Genomic DNA, 22,022 nt, shown 5'->3' with positions numbered 1-22,022 from the left:
GGCTGTGGATACTATTACCACTTCAGGTGACTGGAATTGCTGACCCAGCAGTACAGCATTAAGGATGCTGCACACTCCTGAGTGCGTCATCCTTCACGTGAGATGCTAAACAGAGCTTTCCCATTTACTTGAGTTGGTTGTCGCAGAGGTGGATGTAAAAGATCCAATGGCACCTATTGAGAAGTGTGTGTGGTGGGGGTGAGATGAGTTCCAATGCCCTGGCCAAATTTCCCCTAGTAGTATACATACCATCTCAGCTCTCCCATGAAAAGCAGCTACTAGCCTAGTGGAACTAACAAGTTCAACAAAGGATGGCTGGATGGCCAGAGATAGATAAAATAAATAAATACAATATCATAAGAAAATGGGCTAGGTCTTTTGTGGCCAGTACAAAATAAACATGGCAGTTGTTTAGTCTTAGACTTTTATAAAGTTAATATATGGACAACAAGATGTGGCACATATGGTCACTACGTACTCTTGAAATGACAGCAAGATTAGATAAAGAAAGCCAGTTCTTTACTGTGATTGACCTAGCAAATTGATTTTATGTTATTTCTATTTTGGAAGATTCACAAAAAAGAGATTTGCTTTTACTTTTCAATGTCCAACAGTATTAACAGTCCACCACAAGGGTTTCACAATAGCACCATTTTCTTTCACTAGGTACTAGCTTAGGTGTTAAACACTCTAGTAAAAGATGACACAATTTTATAATATTGATTCCTTTTTTCTTAATAAATATTTCAGTAAATCATCAACAGTAAAGTACAAAAAAATATGTTCCAAAACTGTTACCGATAAACTATCAGTATTGCCCATATGTACTGTATTAAAATGATATGCTACGGGACTTCTTATTTTTTATGTCCCTGACATGTTCTTTTATTCTTTCACTTAAACTTCTTTTACTCTCACCGATGTAAAAATAGTTACAAGAACACTTTATTGCATAGATTATTCCCTTTGTTGTACAGGAAAAGCAATCCTGTACTTGATATTTTTTTCCATTAATTTTATCAAATGTAGGTACTATATACTGATAAATGGAACATTTACCACAAGGGCAAGTGCCCAATTTCTTCATACTTCAATTTATTAATTCTTTTGGTCTAGTATATTTACTATGAACTAGAAAATCTTGTAAATTACGTCCCCTCTGATAAGATGTCCGAAGTTCTACTTATGACAAACAGGATACTTGTCTCCTTATTAATTTCCAGTATTCTCTCAATAAGTTATTGAATCTCGCTGAAAAAACTGTACATTTGGTAACAAAAAATAAAACATTATTCTCTAAAGTTCTGTTTCTGTTTCCTACATTACCCATATGACTCTTATTTAGTAGCTATTTTGTTGGATTTAAAACAGAATATACCACAGAGTTTACACCACTAATCATGTAGATTCCACATTATGCCATTAAATCACTAATGTACTTGACAGAACACACAGCAGTTAATCAAATTAAGTTTGCTAAATATCTTTGGATATTTGAACAAATAAAATGTAATGGTAGAGCTAGGCTAAGTATCACTATTTGTCACAGAAAATCCTGCACAGGCGCACTTCTCATGAATATAAAGATGAACGCAGCAAAGTTCCAATATCTCAGTTTTGTTCCGATTTTAATACAAAAACTGTGTCATACATTTATGCAGATGATACTAGATTTTGGGGATATGGTCAGTATAATACTAGATTTGCAGCTTATTTTTCCAACCCCAAGCAACCAAGCACTGGTAATATCAAGTAAGGCACACTTAATGAACAGAGCTAGAAATAGTTCTGTATGCACTTAATTCAGTGGGAAAGGCTATCAGTGACAATTCTTATACAGTTACTGCAATGACGATTTACCTTTAACTCTGGAATAGAAAAGGTTTTGTGGATGGTTCCAACAGACCTCCAAAGCATACAAAGTACTGAAACATATTTTTAGCTATGCAAAGACAATCCTGACAGGTGCAGCATCTGAAAGGTGAAAATGAGAATATAATAATGAACATTTTAAAGGGAATGATATAACAGATGCAGCTGAAAGAAAGGAAGCCAAGGAGGGGATTCCTTTGTATCTTTAAAATAGCTGCATAAAGAGCAGGTAAGACAAAACTACTGAGTGCTTAGAAAGGCCATTTGCAGCCTTGCTGCTGAAATCAAAGACTAAAGCAGGAGAAATACAGGATTTAATGCACATACAAAAGACACAGGGAACAGCAGAAGATGTGGCTAAATGTATAGTACATTCTTTCATACCAGATGCAAAAGCAAACTCTTTTGAGACGCACAAAGATCATTTACCACATGTACTCACTGCTTTATCTAAACAGCTACTAAAATTTAACCATCAACGTCTGGGACATCTGGCCACAAAAAGTTATGATCAATAGTAAAGTATACATTTTAGTATCCAGACCTTAAAAGCTTTGTAAACATACTGCTGAAGAGTGCATTGTGTGTTTACAAATGAATCCGGACACAAATACGCCACAATTACATCACGTAATCCCTTCGCACCACAAGCTCCTGAGTCCTCAACCTCATTACCACAATCAAAAGAACACGCTGGAGGGACAGGTTCATAACCCAGAGACTGCCCATGCTCTGAAATAGACTTCACATGCATGTGAAGCAGAGCACCTCCATGGCCCTCTTCAAGAGAAATCTTTATGAGTGGATGGGTAATAGAAAGTTTACGGGGATCACTCCAGTGGCTCTGCTTGATAGAGGCACTGGGAACTAACGTCGGGTGGCACGATGTCAGGGTACCTCTATGGGCTAGGCTTGTAAAGGCCCCAAGGCCATTAGCCTAGTAAACACCTATGAACGTGCCAATGTCAGATGGACCCTGGTACAGTGTACAGATTGATTATGCAGGGTCACTTCCATCTGCAAAAGGACAGATACATAAATGTGTTAGTTTTTTGTAGATATCTTTACTAAATGGGTTAATGAGATACCTGCAAAGAACTGTGGAGTAAATACAACAGCCTCAACTTTGAAGACACACATTCTGTCACACTGGGGATCATCATATGTTATACAGAATCAGGCAATTGGTCACAATTTACAAATCAGGTAATGAAAGAATTAAAATGTGTAACCAGCTTGGTATTTAGAAAATATTTCATGTACCTTTCCATCCACAATCTAATGGTGCAGTAGAGTGTACAAACAAGATGATAGAGAAAAGATTAAGGACAGCTTACACAGAAGAGGGGGCCAACTGGATAGCACATCTGTCTACTATACCAATTGGTATCTGAGCAATGCCTAGTACTATGACAAGGATTTCACCTTATGAATTGATGACAGACATAACCCTGCCATTACATTTTCATTTTGATCCAACATGTAACACAGGGAAACTTTCAATAGCTCAATGGAATGCTTGGCTAAGCAGCTGCAGAATTCACTAAAAAGGTGAGTAGCTATGAAGTACTTAAGATGTTTAAAATACCCCTGAAGTTAACTCAGTTCAGCTGAAAAAAAATATAATAAAGTGACGTTTAAATGTTTTATCAGAATAGGGCTGTGGAACTGCAACAGGGAAAGACCTTTTGTTGTTACAAAGCAGCTAGGATCCTTGATATATCAAGCACAAAGTAGCAACATGAAGCACAGAGGTTATAAAACTAGGATTGTACATACAGATCAGTGTAAGTTAACTAGTGATGTTTAAACTGAGAAGAATGGTACTGCTCTCTTGTATTCTAGGTTTGTCATAATTAATAACAAGCCAGATGTTAATATGCCTTTTCAATACATAACACTACAAGAAAATGCACATGACCAGCTTGGGACAACAGAAAAAAAGTTAGAAATAACAATATCACAACGGAGTGACCAAGCAAAAAAAGAACGCAATCTCTGAATCCTTCAAGTAAAAATAAAACAAATTTATTGCAACAAACAAACGGTAAGCACTTTCGCAATCAAGCTTCATCAGACCTGTAGTAACACTAAAAGACACTCCATTTAAATACATTAAAAATGCTAGCATCCAATAGGAAAAATGCATCAATTAGGGAATAATCAGTATTAAAAGAGAACACTGCATATGAAACGCAACTACAAGCATCAGTAATGAATCCATAGCTATACATACTCCCATTCAGTAAAGAATGACATAATACAATGAGAATAATGAGACAAAATAAAAATATAAATAAATATGAAAATAAAAAAAATAAATATATATATATATATATATATATATATATATATATATATATGAAAACACATACATGAACAAAAAACATACATACTAATAAAACAGTCATCTCTGAAGTCTTCTCTTCTTCAATAAGGGCTTAATAGAAGCCCTTTCATTTAAACCTATACCCCTGTCTGCTCGAAGCATAATAATCCAGTGTGTTTCCCTGTATTCTGTGTGGGTAATATCACCCTCCCTGACACTAGGTGGAATGGTCTCTATGACCCAAAAATTAAATGTATGCATTTCGCCAACTTCTGTAACATGTTTGGAGAGTGCATTGCGTTCCGATTGCCTCCTAATGTGGTAGATATGCTCTCTCATACTATCACACAAAACCCTATTGGTCTTGCCTACATAGAATGAGTTGCAGGCAGCGCACTCTGCTAAATAAACTACATTAGATGTCATACAATTGGCAGTAACATGAAAAGTAAAATCTCTACATAAGTCAGGATGGTGAAAAATGCTGGAAGTGTTAATTAAAGGGCAAAAATTACAATTGCCACATGGTGACGTAATACCCGGACCAGTGTCCATTGCACTGGAACCTGTTGCATAAAGTAATCTAGTCAGGTTTTTTTTTCTGTTCTTGAATAAAAACCTGGGTTTTTCACCTACAATCTCAGCAATACTCTCATCAACTTGCAGGATGGACCAATGCTGTGCAAACAAATCAGTCAGTTCCCTGTGATCACTAGTATAAAAAAGGGGGATTCTAACACCGCTATTACCGTTAGATTCACTATCAAAATCTGCATTCACCTCAACTGTAGGTCCAAAATAAGAGTTTGCTCTAGTTGCTCTTAACACACACAAGACCTTCCACTATTTGCCAATCTCCTCCTGTCCATAGCCCCTCGCTAATAACCTCTCTTCTAAATTATTCATCTCTCCCAGGAAACCTTCCATGGTGGGGTTCAGTCTGGAGGCCCTCATCCCTTGGCCCTTAATTAAATTCCGAATTATATACCCTGGGTGCATGCTAGATCTGAACAGAAAATCATTCCTATGACATGTTTTACGATGGATGCCGGTGTTAATGGCACAGTTGTGCAATTTTTCGACAAAAAGTTCTAAAAATTCAATACGTGTATATGACCAGTTGAAGGTAAACTTCAAACAACTGGTCAAACCATTCTTCATCTGGTGGAACGCCTGTAGATCTTGTAGGCTGCCTTTCCACAACAAAAACAAATCGACAAAATGTCGATAAAACAAAACATGTGTTCTGTACTCCTCTCTGTCAAATAAAATGGTATTCTCCCAATGTGCGAGGAACATATTGGCGTAGCTATTGGCACAAGAAGTGCCCATAGCTACGCCATGTTTCTGGATATACATATCACTATCAAAGGTAAAAACATTATTCTCAAGCACAATCTCTAAAAAATAACAAATCAGATCTACCTGTACCAAGGTTAAATCACTATGAGCCAAGAGGTATGCATGGGCATACTGTATTCCTAAGTCATTGGGAATCATTGTAAACAGGGACTGTACATCGAAGGTGGCAAGAATAACACCTTCAAGGTCAAGAACACCTTTTGTACAATCATACAGATCTAACAAGAACTGTTTGGAGTCCCTTAAGATCACTTTATTCAAATTGATGATTAGTCTCAGGATTCTCTCAACATAAATTGATCACGGTTCTGTAACCCATTCCCCACCTGCTACAATGGGCCTCATTGGTGGATCAAACGGATGTTTATGTACTTTCGACAAGCCCTGTATGAGTGGTATCAAGGGATTAATGACCTTTAAAAAGGTGAAAACTTCATCAGTAATGAGGTTCCCAGAGAAGACATCAGATAAACTATTAGACTTGGACACATATAAAATAATCCTATGTACATCCTCAATTGTAATCCTACTATAATAATGCTATCACCAAGCATTGTAACCATGGACTGGCAGTAGTGGGATTTATCCATCACAAAAAAGACCACCTTTATCTGCTGGTCTAATAATGATGAAATTATTATTCTGTAGTTCCCTAAGCGCTATTCTTTCTTTATAAGATAAATTTGGTCTATAATTTCTCTTAAAATTATTCTCTTTACTGTCATAAAATTTAAAAATATCCTCCTCTGTGAGTTTCAAATATGCCTCAACCAACGGATGGTTACTAGGAACAAAATTACTCAATTTCTTAAAAGTGGGATTACATACATTCCCATGAGATTGCACATCTTCTAAGTTAATATCACCATATAGCAAACGTAACAATGTTCCTACAAAAGACTTTTAGGTCTAAAATGGTATCAGACATTCTGCTTGTACATGTAGGTATAAAACTCAGGCCCTTACAGAGCACACACATCTCCTCAGGGGAAAGCTTATATGAGAAGACTTCATATATATATATATATATATATATATATATATATATATATATATATTTATTTTTGTTTTGTCTTATTATTCTCATTGCATTATGTCATTCTTTACTGAATGGGAGTATGTATAGCTATGGATTCATTACTGATGCTGATGTACATAGGATTATTTTATCTGTGTCTAACAATTTATCTGATGTCTTCTCTGGGAACCTCCTTACTGATGAAGTTTTCACCTTTTTAAAGGTCATTAATCCTTTGATACCACTCAAACTAGGCTTGCCGAAAGTACATAAACATCCGTCTGATCCACCGATGAGGCCCATTGTAGCAGGTGGGGAATGGGTTACAGAACCGTTATCAATTTATGTTGAGAGGTTCCTGAGACCATTCATCAATTTGAATAAAGTGGTTTTAAAGGACTCCAAACAGTTCTTGTTAGATCTGTATGATTGTACAAAAGGTGTTCTTGACCTTGAAGGTGTTATTCTTGCCACCTTCGATGTACAGTCCCTGTTTACAATGATTCCCAATGACTTAGGAATACAGTATGTCCATGCATTCCTCTTGGCTCATAGTGATTTAACCTTGGTACAGGTAGATGTGACTTGTTATTTTTTAGAGATTGTGCTTGAGAATAATGTTGATGGTGATATGTATATCCAGAAACATAGTGTAGCTATGGGCACTTCTTGTGCCAATAGCTACGCCAATATGTTCCTCGCACATTGGGAGAATACCATTTTATTTGACAGAGAGGAGTACAGAGCACATGTTTTGTTTTATCGACGTTTTGTCGATGATTTGTTTTTGTTGTGGAAAGGCAGCCTACAAGATCTACAGGCGTTCCACCAGATGATGAATGGTTTGACCAGTTGTTTGAAGTTTACCTTCAACTGGTCATATACACGTATTGAATTTTTAGATCTTTTTGTGGAAAAATTGCACAACTGTGCCATTAACACCGGCATTCATCGGAAAACATGTCATAGGAATACTTTCCTGTTCAGATCTAGCATGCACCCAGGGTATATATTTTGGAATTTAATTAAGGGCCAAGGGATGAGGGCCTCCAGACTGAACCCCACCATGGAGGGTTTCCAAGGAGAGATAAATAATTTAGAAGAGAGGTTTTTAGCGGGGGGCTATGGACAGGAGGAGATTGGCAAACAGTGGATGGACTTGTGTGTGTTAAGAGCAACTAGAGCAAGCCCTTATTTTGGATCTACAGTTGAGATGAATGGAGATTTTGGTAGTGAATCTAACAGTAATAGAGGTGGTGTTAGAATCCCCCTTTTTTATACTAGTGATCACAGAGAACTGACTGATTTGTTTGCACAGCATTGGTCCATCCTGCAAGTTGATGCGAGTATTGCTGAGATTGTAGGTGAAAAACCCAGGTTTTTCTGTTCTTGAATAGAAACCCAAAGAGATTACTTTGTTATGGCACAGGTTCCAGTGCAATGGGCACCGGTCCGGGTATTATGTCACCATGCGGCAATTGTAATTGTTGCCCTTTAACACTTACAGCATTTTTCACCATCCTGACTTATGTAGAGATTTTACTTTTCATGTTAATGCCAATTGTATGACATCTAATGTAATTTATTTAGCACAGTGCGCTGCCTGCAACTCATTCTATTTAGGCAAGACCAACAGGGTTTTGCGTGATAGGATGAGAGAGCATACCTACCACATTAGGAGGAAATTGGAACACAATGCACTCTCCAAACACGTTACAGAGGTTGGCGAAATGCATACATTTAATTTTAGGGTCACAGAGACCATTCCACCTAGTGTCAGGGAGGGTGACATTATTACCCACACAGAATACAGGGAAACACATTGGATTATTATGCTTCGAGCAGACAGGGGTAGAGGTTTAAATGAAAGGGCTTCTATTAAGCCCCTATTGAAGAAGAGAAGACTTCAGAGATGACTGCTTTATTAGTGTATATGTTTTTTTGTTCATGTATGTGTTTTTATATATATATATATATATATATATATATATATATATATATATATATTTTTTTTATTTTCATATTTACTTATTCATATTTTTATTTTGTCTCATTATTCTCATTGTATTATGCCATTCTTTACTGAATGGGAGTATGTATAGCTATGGATTCATTACTGATGCTTGTAGTTGCGTTTCATATGCAGTGTTCTCTTTTAATACTGATTATTCCCTAATTGATGCATTTTTCCTATTGGATGCTAGCATTTTTAATGTATTTAAATGGAGTTTCTTTTAGTGTTACTACAGGTCTGATGAAGCTTGACTGCGAAAGCGCTTACCGTTTGTTTGTTGCAAAAAATTTATGTTTTATTTTTAATTGAAGGATTCAGAGATTGCATTCTTTTTTGCCTGGTCACTCCGTTGTGATATTGCTATTTCTACGTATTTATTATTATCTTTACAACGGAGTATTTACCCCTTGGACTATATGTTGGTTTTCTTTATTTTTAGAAAATAAAGTTAACTTTGTATCAAATCAGATAAATAAGAAAACAGTAGTTGCAGTTTCTACAATTAAACAGAAAGTCCCTGTAGAGAAAGTAGAAGTAAAAATAAATGTAGTTAAGTATATGTGCATTCACTCTTATATTAGGTAATCGAGCAATAAATTAACCTGAAAGAGATTGCCACAAGATATGTTATGTAAATAGTGTAGTAGTTAGTGTAAATAAGGAAATGAAATGTCATGCAACCATTTTTAATGTGTGTGTATTCCTATTATCTGCATTTGTGTGTGTGTACAGGTGAGCAGGTATATAAACAGTTGCAGCTGGTATAAATGGTTTAGAGGACATCTACCACGTTTATAATATAGTTTGGCATAAACGGTTTAGAGAAACATCAAACGGATATATGATTTATATATATATATATATATATATATATATATATATATATATATATATATATATATATATCCCCCCCAACTGCTCTCACTTTCCTATAAGTTTATTAGATGTACCATTACAATATAGTAGTGACTGCCAGACAACATCAGCTCTTCCATACCAGGAGGAAGGACTGGGTTTCAATCACCAAATCTCTGATTTCCCTGACTGATAGGATAGGCTAACAGATGGTGGTGGTGGTGGTGGTGGGGAAATTGTGAAAAGGGAGGTTCCATCTGCTGTCAGGGATACACAGGACGACTTTGCCAGCCCCATGGGAGGGGAATGAATGGATTAATGAAGGACAATGATTGATCCCAGTAGCAGAGGGTCGGGTGTCAGAAAAAATAATCTTAATCCATTCAAATGGAAGGAGTGACACCCTATCCAATCACACTCTGCTTTTTATTAAAGAGATAGACTCCCATGTCTCTAACATTTATCACAGTCTGATGCAAACAGTTCCGTATCTTACCTTATAGGATTTCACAAACCGGACAAAAATGGGAAAGAATGCTGAAGGTGGTGTAGTTTTTGGATTTTCTCCAAAGTAACTTACAACAGCATTGTAGGCTTCCTGTAAAGCAAACAAAAAAGAAAAGTTATCTACACAATCACAACTGCAGTAAGAATAAACAGAGGCTATTGGCTACCACTAGAGGTCTAAAAGTTTAACTGAAGAAAAGCTGTAAAATGGGTTTTAAACTTTTAAGTATTTTCATTTGTTTATATGAACATAAATTATATACTATTGGCAGGATGGCATAATGGTTAAAGTGTTTACTTTGCAGACACAAAGTGCAGGGTTTGATTCGAACATGGGATAACTGGCTAGGCTTAAAATGGCCCACAAAGGTAGTTAGCCTAGTATTAATCTACGAACCTATACTTTGCTATACTACATAACACAATATCAGTCTGACAATATTCAAATGCATACTGAAAAATCAAAACAAAGGAATAGCTGCTATGCTTGATAATCTTCAATGTTATCCATTTTGTATTTATTTATTTATTTCTTAGAGGTCATTGTTAACCTAAGCCTGCCAACCATGAAGTCACATCAAACCAGACTCCACCCCAGCCATCTGGATAGTCATCATACAAGCATCCATGAAGGTTGATTGTGCCCTTACAGGCATCCTGGCAAATGAGGAGGCTTTCTACACTGTTTTTTTTTTTTTTTTTTTAACACCTTTACTGATTTATCACTTAAGACTCAGGGAAACATACATTTATATAAATGAAAACAAACTATTTTAACATGTTCACAGTTACAAATATTACACATCACATGCATGCTTTTTATACGATCATCTTCAATCCTACATTACATAAATTGCTCAATTCCTGGCTTCCCTTAAACCTTACTCCTCCTCCAAAACATTATGTATTGTATTGTTCTCACAATTTCTATTTTCTATGTAATTTGCCCCTACCCTTTTCTAAAGATCCCACTTCCTGTTCTTTTCTCTATGTTACAACATTTACTAATTCAAGTACATTTGGTTTAGATTTGATTTCCATTTTCTATTAACTACTGTTTTGGCAGCCATCAGAATTAAACTTAACCAGGCCTTACAATATATCTAGACAATTCAGATCCAGTATCACAGATAAAATAAAAAAAAAATAATTTCCTTAGTTGTGCCCATTTGTTCACCAAATATTACTGACAGAGTACTCTGTAGGGAATTTTTAATGTCTGCCAACTCATTATACTCCCAAAACACGTTCCCAGTTGCTTCTTTCTGCCCCATCACACCTCAAACATTGCTATCTACTTGAGGAAAAATTATCTGGAGTCTTTCTGGGGTATAAAATACCTATGCAAGTATTTCCAAGAAAAGATCCTAAAGCTTTGCATACTTTGTTGCATATTTGAGAGCCATACGTACCTCCTACCATTGTTTCCTTGTGACTTGCTTATCCTGTTGCTCTTCCCAATTTTTTCTAACATCCTCTGCTTCCTATAGTTATCATGCAATATTTTAGATGCCTTAGTAATTACCCTTTTTAACAGCAGCTTCTCTACCAGAGGAGGTTTTTCACGTGATTCCCCATCCCTTAATTTTTGCCTATACCCGGACATCAGTCCTCGATAGGGAAGGCAGTCTCTAGCTTGTCATCCAAATGTTTTAGTGGCGACTTCCCAGTCTATTACCTTTCCTCATCTAGTTATTTGCTCCCAATACCTTGGCTCCTTTGCCAGTTTTCTCCTTTAAACTCCAGCCCTCCTCTTGCCTATTCTTTGTACCCCTAACTGCAGTCATACCTACTGGCAGAATCTCCTTTCTACATTCTTGTGCTGGCTTAGTTCATAGAATACTTTCTGCTACTTATGGATATAACATGCTACATGGCTGTTAGTCTCCTTAAGAATCTGCATCCAAAATCTCACACTCTTCTTAGTTCTTACATTTCCCACCTACTTCATCATCATTATTTTCCACTCTGAATTATACCTTTCTGTTTGTGTTATATATCAGAGCCTTAACTGTGCATCTCTAAAATCAAACCAGGTAATCTTAAATCACCTTGTTCTATTAAAAGGACCAATTTTCCCCACTTGACCCTTGCCCTCTTCCCCACCCAGATAAAAATCCTTCAACTCTATTACTGCCCACAACTTCTCTAGTTTATAAAAATATGCCTGAGCTGTATACAAAACTAAAGGGACTAAAAACATTTTTCACTGCTTGTCTCTTGCTATCCATAGCCATAAACATGAGCTTTCAGTTTCTCACTTTTTCTATTATCTTTTGTTTAGTCTCTTTCCACATACCCTTAGCCACCACAATAGAATATTTTTTAACACATTCTCAAATACTTCATTTTACTGTCTCCCCATAAATATTGTTATTGTTAAATCAATTTGTGGGTATATTTTGCAGCTATAACCTTAGTTTTCTCTGCATTAATTATATATTCTTAAAAAAAGGGAAACTGTCTCAGAATGTTCCACAATGATTTTTTGGTTTTATCAGGTGCAAAATAAAATTGTCTGCAAATAAAGCCAACTTTTTTCTATTACCATAACAGTTATATCCTTGAATTTGAGTCCTTTATCTTCTTTGCCAATGGCTCTAAATATCATGCAAACAACAACGTGGAAAAAGGACACCCTATCTGGTTCTTCTTTTTCAGACACAACTTATCAGACAGGAAGCCTCCCACTTCAATTTTTGCTTTCAATCCCTAATATAGGCTTCCTAATTAACCTTATTATTGGATCATGGAACGCAAGTGCTTCTACTGCACTACTCAAACTCCCAGCTTATTTTACTGAATGCTTTCTCTACATCAAGACCCACCAACAACAGCTGTATTTACCTACATTCTGCTTTCATCTGGATCATCATTGTTGTAGTAATGTTGTCAAATGTTTGCTTCTCCACCACAAACTCACACTGATCTGTATTCTATCCATTTTGGCAACACCTTTGCCTGTCTTTTAGCTATTATAGAAAAACATTTTATACTCTGGGTTTAAAACTGAAATGGGCATATATTAAGCTGCATCTGTTGGGTCTTTATCATCTTTAGGTATTACAGCCATCACAGCTTTCTTCTAGGATGTTGGTACTTTTCTCCCCCTTTTAAAATACTGTTAAAACAAAACCTTTCAGATCTTTATCACTTTCTTCCTGCCTATCTTTCAAACTTCCATAGGAATATCATCTATTTCTGGTGACTTTCCTGCAGACTGATTATACACCACCATTTTTATCTCATCTCCTGCAAACTTTAATTGCTGAGTCTCATCTACTAACATTGGCATACTTAAGTCTTCCATAAATATTTCTATTTGTACTTTTTCTTGATTTCCACATGCCTTTGCTTTATACAAATTTTCATACAATTTCCAAGAGTTCTCAAATACACCTTACAGGATCTCATGTTATTTTTCTTGTCATAAGCTTCCCAAATTTGGTGACAAACCTTTCCACTTTCTGTTACCAAAGTCATTATGCTAAAAGTTTTTGTGCTCTGGAGTTATCAAAAAATAGTTGCTTAATGGCAATCTTTCTAAAGTCATGTACATTATCCAAATACTCCCTTATTTTTTCATTAGCACTTTGCACTTGCTCCTTTTGTTTTTCAGGATTCTTTTACTCTGCAATACTGGTACACTTTTCTTAAATCCTATTACTGCTTAACCATAACGGTTTCTCTTATTTCTACCCTATTTTTAAATTCCATTTTATCCCACTCACTAGCTATTACCTTCTGGAAAAATGTTTATCTTCACTAAAAACTCTTAAAAAAATTCTACCCATTCCTTAAGTTCATCTCTTTTTAGTGGATAGGTGGGAAAGGACAAGTGTCTAATTTTTACTTCATCCCCCTGTATTTTTATCTTATTTTTTATTGGTGCATGATCTGGTATAGTTACTGTATGTGTGTGTCAAAGCTTACAATTAAATGCACATGCTCTTGTGATATAATTTCAATCCAGACTAGCCCAGTTATTGTACCTTGGGAAATAACATGGAAATTCTGTCAGAGTTCCTGCTACTGAAGTCACATCTTCCACACTAAATATTTTCATAAATTTCTTCATAAATCTGCCTTCGTTACATTTCCCCCTTCTAAGTCCACCTGCTACATCCTCCTTACTGCAAATCAAGTTCCAATCCCCAATTATAAGTAATATTCCCTGCAGAAAGCTGATTATTTCTCCCCAAATTTTCTTAAGCTCCATAACAGAAGTTTTTGGTGGAATATAAATACATGCCAGTGTAATCCTCCCTCCTTGTCAACAATCTTTTATTACCACAATAATCCCCCCCCCTTGTCAGCAGCCTTTTATTACCACAATCTACCACTGTCTTTTTTGCTTTTCTATTGCTAATGGAGCCCCTCTAACAATCAGTGTGATTACTCTCCTTTTCTTTTGTACCTGATTTTCTACTGAATATTCATCCCGAAATCCTTAACTTGTCAAATTCATATGTTTATTTCTTTCCAAATGCATCTCCTGCAGCACTGCTATTTGCACTCTGCATTTCCACTGCTATTTGCACTCTGCATTTCTTAATATAATTTCATATTCATTCCTTTTCGAATATACTTGAAATGCCATTTACTTTCTGAGATAGTATGGATAGAGTAGCTATTATGATAAAAAAGCTATTGCTCCCAATTATACATAACAGTTTTAAGTGCATTTCCAATTTGTGTCTTACATGCACACACTGTTTGATCTGTTATACGGTTATTTTTTCTCATCTCCACTAGAACCTGTGTCACATTTATCAATACTTTTTGCTTTAATGAAAGCCCTCAAACAAATAAATAGAGTTACTGAATACCCCATCCCATGTTATCTTAGAACAAATACAAAACTATGTACATTTTCAATAAATGAAGTTCTCTCTCCAGATAGGAACAACTGCCCTAATAAGTAATCCAAGAGTGGACAAACCAAGAAAAAATCTTTCTGTAGCCAAACGGTAAGCAGGAGACACACCAGCAAAGGTCCAAATATTTTAATACTTCCAAGTAGCAAACCAGCAGAGTAAAAAGGCAAAATAAACGCTCTTAACCAAATTGCGTTTTCGTCTTCAGCAACTGTGACTTCATCAGATAATGAAAACAATTAATCAATCAAAGCTTTATATATGTATAAACATTTCAAATTGCCCTATCAGTCAGAGTGCATCAAATAACAACCAATCATTGCACTGTCCTTATTAAAAAACTTATTCTTAAAAAACACACATATACACAAAATCAATACATTTCTCTCTTGATTTGAAATAAATATATTTAAAAATAGATGTATTTAAAAACTCCTGGTTTTCTAGTACTAAGTACTTTTGCTCCTACATAAAAATGTTCTATTTAAAAAACTTCAAAATAAATACATGTTTGGAATAGTTGATTTAGTGAAATAATGTTCCTTTTGCTTAACCTTAATAAATAGCACCGTCTATTGGGCTCCTTAAAAATTACAATTGGAAGATATATTTCTTTATTATAAATCTGCAGCTTTTAATTTGAGTACTGGGGTTATAGAGATGGCATCATTAAGTCCAGGTTTTTTAGTGGCATTAAGATATATTTGCCACCAAAGTTCTCTGTAACCAACCCTCTCTTCCCATAAACCACCTCTAATATCCCTTTTCACCTGTTCAATAACAAAAAAATCAAATTTGGCATCCTTACAAACTTTTGTGTGCCTGTATAAAGCATTAGTGTCTTTGGCCTTTGAGATTTCATAGTAATGCTCATATATTCGTCTCCTCAAGACTCGTTCAGTCTTTCCTATGTAGAAAGACCTGCATTTATTACAAATTCCTATATATATAACACCCCTTGTCTCACAATTATAATAGCCATTAATTTTTATAATTTTATTTCTACTAGGGACACTTATTTCTGTAGAATTTGCCATGTATTCGCATTGATTGCAGTGACCACACTTGTAACTACCCGTCCTTATTTGTCCATCAATTCCATAACTTATTTTGTTTTCCTTGATATTGGACTCTAAAATTTCCTTAATAGTCCTAGAGTTCCTATATACAATTTTAGGTGTTAAATTGTTGATACTACTTAGATCAGATAAATCCGAGAATTTGGTCCATTCTTTTCGAAAGACTTCACTAAATCTAATGTTGGACATATTGTATTCCATGATTAGGGCCTGTTCATACTTGCTTTCAGAATCAACATCCATATTGTTTTCATTTGTAATTCTATTGACAATTTTCTGTCCCTTTATAGGTTGAAATTTGGTCGCTCTACCTAATTCAACTTCTGTTCTCAAATTTGTCACAAAATCATGTGGATAACCACTCTCCTCAAACATCTTACTTAATATATTACATTCAACCAAAAAATCTTCACTAGCGCTGGTCATTCTACTACCCCTCACAAACTGCCCTTTAACAATATTTTTCTTGCAGTGTGAGGGGTGTGCGCTAGTGAAGTGAAGGAAGGAGTTGCAGAAGGTTTCCTTTCTGTAGATTTTAGTTTCAAAATCACCCTCTGTCTTGTATATTTCCACATCCAAATATTGTAGTTTGTCCCTAGAAAGATTGTATGTAAATTTCAGAAAGTTGGTTGAATTATTAATATAATTGAAAAATTCACTGAATTTTTCAATTCCTCCTATCCAAAAAAGGACAATGTCATCCAAAAAACGGCGATACAATGTCCAACATTCCTTATACTCAGAATTTATTATGAAGTCCTCCTCCCATTTAGTTAGGACTATATTTGCATAGGTGGGCGCACACGCTGCGCCCATCGCTATGCCCTGAATCTGTTTGTAGTATTCACCAAGAAATGTGAAATAATTATATCTTAAGACCATGTCCACCAAACCGGTAGTAACACTTTTTTCAGCTTGAGTTAATTTAGTGTCCCTGTAAATCATTTCCTCAAACATGGCTGTACCTTCACTGTGTGGAATACTTGAAAAGAGATCTACCACATCTACTGTAATAAATATCAAATTGTCATTATATAAACTTGGCCCAATACTCCTTAAAAGGTCCCAAGAATCTTTTAATGTGTGTAGATTCCCTGTACTTATATGTTTTACCTTCTGGTCCACATATTTGGCTAATGGAAGAGTTTTTGACCCTGCTGCTGAGACAATGGGTCTCAAAGGTGGGTCTTCCATATTTTTGTGGACCTTAGGTATTCCAAATATTATTGGTGTTCTGGGTTTTTCTACATACAAAAATTCAAATGTTTTTTTATCTAATAGTCCTTCATATAACATATTTTTTAATAAATTGTCAATTTCATAATGTGCTAAATTCATTTCATTAAATGAGACAGGGGTGTATTTATCAATATCATTTAATATAGAATTCATCTTGCCTTCATATATGATGTTATCCATGAAGACAATAACTCCCCCTTTGTCCGGTTTCATTATTCTCAAATCCCTGTTATTCTTTAATTCATATAATATTTCGTTTTCCTGTTTAGACAGGTTAAACTCCACAACCCTTTCTTCATATAATTCTCTAATTTCTTTTTCCAACATCTGTTCAAAATTTCTAATTTGCGGGTGCAAAGGGGGGTTAAATAGACTTCTACGTACTAATGCTGAGTCTTGAGGAGGTCTGTTTAATCTAATGCTAGTATTGGTTAAAGAGAACACATTGTCAAAGTTTATTTTTCTCAAAAATAATTTTAAATCAATGATGGTCTTCACCATCTCCCCTTTTACAGAGGGTATGAACTTGAATCCTTTGCTCAACAGGTGAAAATGTTGTTTTGTAGGGATAACATTGCTGAAATTGTAAATTGTAAAGTTATTTAATGTATGTCTAATACCATCTATCTGTATGTTATCTTGATGGTGAACTAAATCCAGGGTGGGGTGTATTAAGCTTAATACTTCCCCCTCCCCCTTCTCCCCCCCCTTTTTTGAAAATTTTGATTAACATTTTGGTTCGTGTAAAAATTAAATGAATCTCTTCTCAATGGTGGAAATTCGTTATCAAATTCAAAATGTATTCTCCCATTTGTATCATCACCATTATAATTAGTGGGGGGATCCACCTGTCGTCTAAAATAATCATTTTTCTTGAAAGGTGGCTTGGGATAACTAATATTGTTCTCGTACTCATTCATATCTCTCTTCAATTTATTAATTTTTCTATCAATCACTTCACTGCATTTCCAATCTATATCTTCCTTTACCTTATAATATTTTTCTTTTTCTTCTGTAATTTGGAACATTAAATCTTCCTTAATACCTACATCCAAAATTTCTATTTCTTGCTTCAAACCTTCCTGCACTCTGTTATTTTCTTTGATAATTAATTTCAAAATTTCTAAACCACACTGGTTAAATACATTTAATAATTCATGGTGAAAATCAGAACCCCCTACAACATTGTTGGGGTACTTGTACAGTCGTAGTCCCTTAGGAACCACTTTCCTGTTAATACATTCTGTCAAGTATTCGTTCTCTATAGTCAGCGTTTTAAACTTCAACATTAAACTATGTAACTTATCAAGTTTGTTAAAATAACTAGTACCATCTGCTGATAAACGCTTATTAGCGTTGTCAAACTGTATATTGAATGGTTTCTTTAGCCAGTCACTTGTATCTTTTCTCTTCCACGAAGTGTGGAAAGAAGTATTTACAGTACCTTTGCCTCTATTTGAAGAACTGGGGTTCTCCGTACTGTTGTCGGCACCTGCCGACAACCCAATAGAAGTGTTCGTTTTGTCCATATGCGCCAACAGCATCGGTGTTTTGACCGGATTAAACGTTTCACCATTCGGTGCTTCTGTGTCCCACTCCTGGTACATGAGGCTACTTCTGTGCCGTTTCCTTTTTGGTTTGGCTCCTGTTAACCGTTCGGTTCCTTCCCCCATACTAGAGCTGTCTTCTCCTTGCTTCCGGTTTAGCGCATGACAAAGCGGCGTAAGAAGGTCAATCAATTCAGTGAGTTGACCAACTAATCTCCGTGATTCCCCCATTTCGTCCTTCGGTGTTCCGCCTTCCATCTGGCATACAATGAGCAACACAAATAAGTAATCCAAAGGTGGACAAACCAAGAAAAAATCTTTCTGTAGCCAAACGGTAAGCAGGAAACACACCAGCAAAGGTCCAAATATTTTAATACTTCCAAGTAGCAAACCAGCAGAGTAAAAAGGCAAAATAAACGCTCTTAACAAAATTGCGTTTTCGTCTTCAGCAACTGTGACTTCATCAGATAATGAAAACAATTAATCAATCAAAGCTTTATATATGTATAAACATTTCAAATTGCCCCATCAGTCAGAGTGCATCAAATAACAACCAATCATTGCACTGTCCTTATTAAAAAACTTATTCTTAAAAAACACACATATACACAAAATCAATACATTTCTCTCTTGATTTGAAATAAATATATTTAAAAATAGATGTATTTAAAAACTCCTGCCCTAAACTAACAACTGCAACAACAGGCATAACTTAATATAAAAATAAGGTTACCCATACTAAACTGCACATTACAGACCAAAATTTTCACTTACACAGATTGCTAGCTGTTCTCTTTTTATCTGTGTTTCGTTCCCAGATGTGCAAAACAGCATTTCGGCTTTTGGAAATCATTAACTTTTAGCCTTAAGAAAAAGAGTACAGGCTACCTTTAAATAAAGCTAAATTATGCACTGTTCTACCAAATGCATTAAAGTATTAAGGCTGCTGGAAAAGTTACTATCTCTTATTTTCTTATAATTTCAAACTATTTTCCACTGAACTGCTTATTGTATCTTTGAATTTTGTATTTCCCTCAGTAAAGAATGCTCAGAACTCAAGATTAATTGCTTGCACCTGTATACAAGCTTGTTATTATGTAAAAGTAGCCAAGAATGAAGAAAACTCGCAGATGGATGAACTAATATTTGTAAGTTTCACTCGGAACATAATGTACAGAATTTCCCCTGGATAACTGCCTTAAGTTGCCGACTTCTTGTCTTTCTCCGAGAACATTTGCTAATGAAAAAAGGTAATATTTTTGCAGATGCAAGAAGCTTAGCATTTGTCATTGTCATTATCTTATTTTTCAAGCCTGTTTGTCACAAAAAAACTTGTTTATACTTAAGTCAAGGACATTAACCTAGACATCCACCTTTGTAAAAAGAAGGGAGATTATTATCTTAGTTTTATATGTAATACAATATATGCACTTTTACACTCCCACCCCGGCAGCCCATGATCACAGCATATTAAACTTGCTTCTGTCTTCTCTTATTATACAGTAAAACATCTTTCTCACAACTAAAAAGGTACTTATTTACTTTATCTAACACACACAGCAGTCACTGAAAAGACTCCCTCCATTTAAATTACTTCTGACTGCACACTATCCAAAACTGCTTTATAATACAACATGCAGTTTAAATTGTGAATACTTTATGCAAATACTAATAATAACAACATTATAGTTACTTCCCATTTCTTTTAATGCCCTTCTACACATTAAAGACATAATGTGGGGTATATGCTTTACAGTCCACCCAAAAGTTTAATAAAGTCAACAAAAGTATAGTTTTTCCTTAGCCACTTTAATCTGTAAAGCCATATTTCACAAAAGTGATTAATGCTTTATAATCCCACATTCATACAATAATTTCAGTGTTGCTGCTATTATTCCTGATGACCTCTATCTCCCAAAACTTGATTCTGGTTCAAGTCCAATGTACTCCTCATTCTTCTAGGCACTTCCTGAGTTTTCTTTGGCCACTCTAGCATTTTCCTTTGGAAAACTGAAAAATGTTTCACTGGCAAAGACTCTCTATGAGCTTTCTTGACAGAAGAATAAGAGAGAGTCCCCTTCTGCTTTCTGGCTCACCTTTGCTTGGATAACCTTTTTATGTTTCCTCCTTAGCCTGTTTTGCATCAAAAATGTTCAGGATCATCCAGGAAAGAATACTCTGAAGACAGCTGGATATAGCAGCTTGAATCTCACAACTGCCTCTCAATATTCCCCGACTGCTGGGATACATATGCTTCTCTTCTGCTTGGTGTACAGTTAATAATTTTTCAAAAACACTCTGCTGACTCCAATTTTTAAAATTTTTCCCTTCTGACACAATTTTATCAGGATCAACTCTTTCTGCTGGCATGACTGCATCTTTGCTAATACAGGTTTTTGCTGCTTTGTCATGGCCAGGTTTTGAGCATACACTTAATGTGCCCTTTCAATTAACAAATCCTGCTGTGGAACACCAGTTCAGTTACTTACTAATGATATCACAAAATGAATAGTCTTGTTTCATCAAGTTTCGCTGGTACAGCATCAAATCTCATTTTTTTCTGCATGAACTATCTTCTAACTCTATTTTTTTGAAACACCTCTTCTTGAGAAGCTTTACACTCAGTTAACATTTTCTTTACTTCAGTCTCTGTTTGTTGCAGTTTAATCAGTTTGTCTGAATAGCTAGTTAAAGCTTCTTAATTTTTTCTGGCCTTTTGTTATTTGAACTGATATAGTCTACCGATATTTAATTTATTTTAATCACCTCAGAGTACATCTTATTTATTTTTTTCCTCTAAATTACTGTAAGCCATCTGCTGAACAAAAGCTGAAGCTTAATTGCTTTTTGCTGAACAGCGGTAGGATACTTCCCAACCAGTGCACTTTCAACTTTTCTGGTTGATTTTCTTTCAGGTTCTCTAAATGTCTTCTTTGCTGGCATCCAGGTAGTGTACAAACTAGGCAATAACTACATTTTACTCAAATAACCATTTCAATGGCACTCAGTTTTCTCAGTTTAGTTTTCACACTGTGAAAACTGAAATTAAGATGTTGATCACTGTGAAGCCATCTTGAAGTCCCAAATATGTCTTAAATGTTTACCAATTGGAATGTGATGGTAGGCATCAAGTCAAACTTTACTACGACAGTAAAGTGATATCAGGTAACAAGGTCTGAGGGGATAACATTTTGAACTTTGGGATTTTGACAAAAACACTGATAAAGGAGCCAAGGACTTCAAATTCCTTCCTCCTTTGACACCAGGTGAGTTCTTGAATAAAACCTCTTGCCCATTTGCCAGACAGGCATTTGTTCTATGAT

At 35.5% G+C, this 22,022-nt stretch overlaps 1 protein-coding gene across 1 annotated transcript in view; it reads right to left on the bottom strand.

Annotated features, from left to right (window-relative positions):
• FMNL3 (formin like 3) overlaps window positions 1–22,022 on the bottom strand; it is a 1,635,345-nt gene that overhangs the window by 150,455 nt on the left and 1,462,868 nt on the right. Inside the window, exon 22 of the mRNA XM_044082195.1 lies at window positions 9,947–10,048. Within this exon, the coding sequence (XP_043938130.1) occupies window positions 9,947–10,048 (102 nt within the window). The remainder of the gene's footprint in view (window positions 1–9,946; window positions 10,049–22,022) is intronic.

The sequence above is a fragment of the Protopterus annectens genome, chromosome 9.part0 (assembly GCF_019279795.1).
Source record: "Protopterus annectens isolate FY-2018-M chromosome 9.part0, PAN1.0, whole genome shotgun sequence".
Classification (NCBI taxonomy): domain Eukaryota; kingdom Metazoa; phylum Chordata; order Ceratodontiformes; family Protopteridae; genus Protopterus; species Protopterus annectens.
This window is presented reverse-complemented; position numbering and strand designations above follow the sequence as displayed.